Raw genomic sequence first — 6,000 nt, 5'->3', positions numbered from 1 at the left:
TTTTACAAACAGGCAAAAGCCAGCGCTAGCTGAGTCTATAAGCAGAGTGAGTAATCAAGCTGGAAAATGATGGTGTGAGTTGAAAAACAAGGTGTGACCAAGTAAAGAACGATCTTCTTGTGTGACTGGTGAACTGGCCCTGAAGGAAATTCCAAAACAGTTCCACAACTGTGCTGTGCGGCGGCAGCGTCAAACGCACAGCCACCCAGGGTGACGAATTCGAACGGAACAACAGTGACATTGATGGAGAAACTGTCTGTTGGCTATAAAACCAGCCTCGCTGTGTGGGTGGACGTGCTGCTGGCCCTCTCCAGCGATTGGCTCCTCTTGAGAACCCCTGAACGTCTCAGTGTGTATCACACTTGTGCTTCAAAGTTGGGAGTTTTGCTGAAACGCCAGACCCACTTGGCTTCGCGCCCCCGCACAGCCTGGACGCGTAGACACGATGCCGATGGGTTCCACCCAGCCCCTCCCTAGTCCTGGCATTTGCCTCCTCTGCGTTACTCTGTGAGAATGTGGTCAGGGTACTGCCGAAGTCGGCGAAAATTGAGGAAGCGCGGGAGCCTGAGCCCTGGGCCTCAGCAAAGCCGGAAGCCCCTGCTATTTTGATTCTTCGCCAACTTCCCTGTTCCAGGTCTGCGCAGCTCTCGCGGGTCCCACTCGCAGCTCCTCTGGCGCCTCCGCCGCCTCCGCCGCTTTTCCCGCGAGCCCCGCCCCCGCCCCGCCCCATGATGCAAAACTGGGCGGGGCCAGGCGCCTTTGCCGGCTCCGAGCTCCCCCCACGCCCGCCCGCCTGGAGTTGGCGCCTGCGCAGCTCGGCTCGGCCCCGGTTGCCGCCCCTCCCCCTCCCTAGCAACCGGCTTCGCGCCCGCCTCCGTCTCTCGGCCGCTTCCGCGCACGCGCACCCCTTCCGGCCTCCGGGCCCCGCCCTCCCCGTCACCCGTAACAACCACTCGAGCCTCCCTGGGCCCCTCCCGCTCCCGCCCCCCCCCGGCCCACTCCCCGGAACCGGCGGCAGAGCTGCGGCCGCCGGCAGTGGAGCGGCGACGGAACCGCGGAGCCGCCGGCATGAGCGCCATCCGCCGCCCCGCGTCCCCGGCTCGGTCTTTCTGACAAGAGGTAGGCGCGCGTCTCCGCGGCGGGCTTCGAGCGCGCCCCCGGCCCGGCCCTCCCCCCCCGCCCCCGGCGGCGCGGGGCTCTCGCGGCCGTCTCCCCGCCGGGCCCGCCCTTCCCCAGCCCCCCGGATCTCCCCGGCTCACCCCGGATCCCCGGGCCCGGAGCCGACCCTTCTCCCCCCCACCCCTTCCGGCCCGCCGCCCCCGGCGCCACTCCTACCGTACGGGTCGACCCCTCCCCGCCCCCACCCGCCGATCTTCCCACCCGGGACCCTTCCCGCGGGAAGCGGAGTTTGGGGTCCCAGCCGGTGCCTGGCGCACCTCCCCGGATCGGCCGGGGCTGGGGGCCCGCGGAGCCGCCGCGCGGGACTCCCTGATCGAGCGGAGGGCCCGGCCGTCCCTCGAGCCTGCTCGGGGTGGACTCTCTGGGTCTGGCCATTGGCTCATTTTTAAGCACGATTGTCATGCAATAGAGGCTGCCCTGGTCCACGATGCCACTTTGCCGTTGTAACTCCAGAGTCCCACGTAGGACGTTTGGACCAGAGCATCCGAAGCTGGCAACTGGCAGGAGTTCAGAAGCTCGTGAATTAGCAGGTTCTTCGGCGTAGTGTCTCTTGGGTTCTGGCCGGCGGTGGAATCCGAATGGGAGTTACCGAGTCTTACGCGAGCATTCCTCTCTTTTTCCATTCTCCTCCGGTAGTTCCCCTCTCCTTCTGTGGAAGATACCCTAAAATTAATTTTCCTAATTAAAATTTTAAAAGGTTATTGAATCCCTGCTGCGCCCCAGCATTATCAGGTTGGCAAAACTAAATAGAACGAGGTCCCGGCGCACCGGGACCTGGCAGTCGCCGAATCAAGATTAATGACGGCATTCCAGTTGATTGTGGTGGATTCAGAATTTGGCTCTGAGTCTCACAATTTTAGAGCTGGAAGTCTTTCAACACTATCTCACCCCAAACCTCACTTTACAGAGGTGGCTCTGGGTCCAGGGGAAGTCAAGTGGCTGGCTTGAGGTCACGCAGAGTTAGGCGGCCGTTTTCAGGCTGCCAGAAAATAGCGCTTTTCCTCCAGAACCTGTCCGGTTCTGAGCCGTATGGCAGACATACCGGAGAACGTTCCAAACCTGTTTAGAAGTAGTGATACAGGTAGGAATCTTGTGAAATCAAATACATCTTCGTAATTTTTTCTTTTTTTTACAGCTAGACTTTGGGCTCCTCGAGGATATTCCATATTGTACTTTTGAATATCCTCTCACCATATTCAGCATAAAATAACATTCGTAATGATTATTCTCGGCAGGACAGGTGGGCCTTTTGGGTTTATTTTTATTCCTCCCTTTTAAATAGGGAAGTAAAGTCGGGTAGAGGACTCTGGATAAAAGTGTGTAGGCTGGGACCAGTGTGTGAGCGTGTAGCTGGCAGGAGGATTCCTGACGTGTGAAGTTAGCTGCTTGCTCACTAACATTACAAATACCTGAGGCTGGAGATTTCAGCCGAGCCCCTAAGCCAGAGGGCTCCAGGTCTCTGCCATTTGAAGATAGGGCCCTGACGTGGTAGTCTGCGCAGTTGGAATAATGGGCAGTGACAAGTCTCCTTTGAAAATAGCTTTTGAGGAAAACAGTCATTTGAGACCCAGTAGTGTATTTTTTTCCACTTTTATTTTTGTGCATCCTGGGTTTACCATCTTGAGGTGCCACCATTTTTATTTGGTTTCTGGAGGAAGCTGTTGAAGAGAAAATGACTCAAGAACTCCTTGTATAGGTTATCAGAAAAAGCGAATCATGCCATTTCACTGCTGGAAAGGACTCTGATCATTTAACCCTGGGGAGGCTGGAGGCAGATAAGGGGGCAGAGTCCTCCAGCCCTCAGACCAGCGCTGGTCCCCTCTCTCCACTCGGGCTTTCCTCGCCGTCTTACTGCCTCATGGTCTTTTCCTGCCTGGGTTTAATCGAGCATCATCTTTTGACCTTTTCGGGCATAGAGATGTTGACCCATTGAGGTCTTAGACCGAAGTATGTTGTGTAAATGCAGGCTTAATCTTTTCCACATTGTGGTTATTTATCACAAATGTTTGTGTTTTGCAGGTGTGAGAGGATTGCTGTTTTATTGCAATCATGGTGCAAAAGTACCAGTCACCGGTGAGGGTGTATAAACACCCCTTTGAACTAATTATGGCTGTAAGTACTTTTTGGTTTGCTCTTTGGCTTTTTATTTTTCCAGGTATTCAAATGTAGCGATCTGTGACTCCACTTTTACTTATGCTGTTTCTGTGCTCATGACCTCTTATCGAGTGTGTGAAATGTTTTCCAACTGTGCGTCTCTGAAGATCCACATCTGCACATTTGTTATGTTAAAAATGCACCTCCGGGTAATGTGTGAATTTCAGTTCATTTTCCCTGGGAAAACACAGCAGTGGAATTCTGACTAAATACTTCTTCTTCCTCTGGATATTGCTCTTTTTGTTTGTTTTCTGTTCAAGTAGAAAAAGGATGTGGAGAGTGGGTTTTCCCCCTCCTGCTCCTTTAGATGCTGGGTGGATTCACCGGGGAACTGAGCCCTCTAGGATGGAGGTGAGGGCACAGGACTCTCAGGGCTCTGCCGCATGGGTTTCCGCCGCTAATCCCAGACCCACGGGTCATATTAGAATTCCCCAAACGGGGGAGCTAAAGTCTTCATTTTCCTTGTTATTTACCTGAGGAGTTTGGCTCAAAAGCACCTCACTAGGAGCCAGAAAGCCCCCCAGACAAACCTTTGGTCGGCGCTCTTAGGTTCCCAGCAGGTGTTCTCCGGCCCTCCCTTCTCTTCGCCGTGCGTGCTGCGAGGTGTCGAGTCTGTACAGGAAGACGCCTCTGTCGAGGACGCACCCTGATGAAAGTGTCAAACCCCGATCCAGAACCAGAACTTTCCAGAGCAGTGAGAGTCCTGCAGGGCCCCTCCCGGGCCTGGTCCCTCCCAGTCCGCCCCTGCCCCGACTCTGACACGGAGGAGACTTTAGCTGCGTCTGTCCTGTGCGCGTGGAGACCCGGGTCTGGCATCTGGCTTCCTCCTGCTCTGCCTTGGTTGTGAGGTTTACCCAGATCCATTTAGTTTTGGAGAAGAAAACAACTCGAGTCTGCTAAAGGGGACAGTGTAGACTTCGGATGTCTGTTTTTCACATTGAAGTGTAATTTAGGGACAGTGAAGTGGTCACAGATTCACAGCTTTATCAGTTTTGAGCAAAGATGCAGAACCTTCATCCGTCACCTCAGAAAGTTTCTTTCGCCCCCTCGCTGCCAGGTGTGAGGTTTGGTGTTTTGGGTTTTGTTTTTTGCCCCATGGCAGGTGTTTTTTAGTTCTGAATTTTCCTTCAGTACTGTTGGGTAGTTTATGTTAATGGCTTATCAGAAAGGCTTGCTTCCTGTTTGCACGTTTCTGTGTGCTGGTTTGGCGTTCGGTCCAAGGAGCAGAGACCCACTGCAGCCGGAGAGGGTGGTGTTGGGTCACACAGGGCTGTGATGGGGGCCTCACAGCAATCCAGGAATGCGAGCTGGCTCGGGGCAGAGCTCCAAGAGCCTGGCAGCCGTTGTCCCCGGAACTTCAGCCGCTGGGACTCTGCCTCCTCCATCTGCCCCAGCCTCCCTCCCCCGCCACCAGCTGGCTGCTTTGTGCCCTCCTGCCTTCCATCCCCTGGGGCTTCAGCTCACGCGCCTCTACGGCTGGTCAGAGCCCCTCTGGCCCCGGTTCAACTTGGTGGCATTTCTCGTTGCATTCTTTGAGTTTCTAAGTGACCTATTTTTGTCACATTTCCCAGTTCAGATTCTAGGGAGACTTGAACTGGTCCTTCCCCCTGGGTCCAGGTGGGGGGTTGCTGGCCAGCCTGTGGATGACTTGTGGGGTTGGTGGCCTAGCCCTTTTCGGCTGGCAGGGCTCACGGTGCTGGGGGAGGTGGTGGCGGGCCAGTGAGGCGCAGAGCTCCCCGGCCCACCCCACGGTGGGGCAGGCACGTGACTGGTGCATTATGTTTTCCGGCACGTTAAGGGCGGTTTTAAAATCTCCATTCAACCTTGGTCCTTTGAGGCAAAGACTGATGTCTTCTGCAAACACTCAGTTTAATAAAGACGTATTTTGATTGTCTAGTGTTCAGCTTCCTTATTCTCCTTACTTCGCTGTTTTCACAATAGTACAGTGTGCCTTTCTGCTTTTACGCGTGGATTTACAGAAGACTTTGAAGTAGAAATTCCGAACCCCCTCACAATCCTTGAACATTAACTCATTTTTTTTTTCACTTGCTTTTGCTTTGGTGCAGTAGTAATTTTTGAGTTGTTAGAAAATATTTTTTAACCTGAAAGTGAAATATATCACCTTTCCTTCTCCAGAATTAGATAGAAGCTAGAATGTTTGTTAAGTCTGTAGTGAAATTCCGGGTGGCGTTTGCTACTTTTCAGACTGTAATTGTACAACATTACAACGTATTTTCTTTGCCTTTTTTTCTCTCGTCGAGGAAACGCAATGGTAGGAAAGAGTTACGCTGAAAACGTTCTTTTCAGTTCGTTCAGAAAGAGGAAGGAGGTGTACAGTTAATGCAAGAACAGAACTAGAGGGAGTTCCCATCGGGGCTCAAGTGGAATTGAATCCCGCTAGTATCCATCAGGACGCGGGTTGGATCCCTGGCCTTGGTCACTGGGTTAAGGATCCGGCATTGCTGTGGCTGCGGTGTAGGCCGGCCACTGGAGCTACAGTTCTGTTGGGACCCCTGGCCTGGGAACCTCCATATGCGGAGGGTGCGGCCCTAAAAAGCAAAAAGCCAAAAGAACAGAACCATTGCTTCAGCTGAAATCTCCAAAGGAGATCCTGCGCCAGTAATCGCAGTGTGTGACAGGGACGGAAGTGGTGGTCGGGTGGTCGTC

At 54.0% G+C, this 6,000-nt stretch overlaps 1 protein-coding gene across 1 annotated transcript in view; it reads left to right on the top strand.

Moving 5' to 3' along the window:
* Window positions 922–6,000, top strand: part of SEC14L1 (SEC14 like lipid binding 1) — a 50,034-nt gene continuing 44,955 nt past the window's right edge. The window contains 2 exon segments of the mRNA XM_005653864.3: window positions 922–1,119; window positions 3,199–3,291. Of these exon segments, the coding sequence (XP_005653921.2) occupies window positions 3,229–3,291 (63 nt within the window). The 5' untranslated portion in view covers window positions 922–1,119; window positions 3,199–3,228.

Source organism: Sus scrofa, chromosome 12 (assembly GCF_000003025.6).
Source record: "Sus scrofa isolate TJ Tabasco breed Duroc chromosome 12, Sscrofa11.1, whole genome shotgun sequence".
In the NCBI taxonomy this organism is placed as follows: domain Eukaryota; kingdom Metazoa; phylum Chordata; class Mammalia; order Artiodactyla; family Suidae; genus Sus; species Sus scrofa.
The sequence above is the reverse complement of the archived record's forward strand: the minus strand, read 5'-3'. Positions and strand labels throughout refer to the sequence as shown.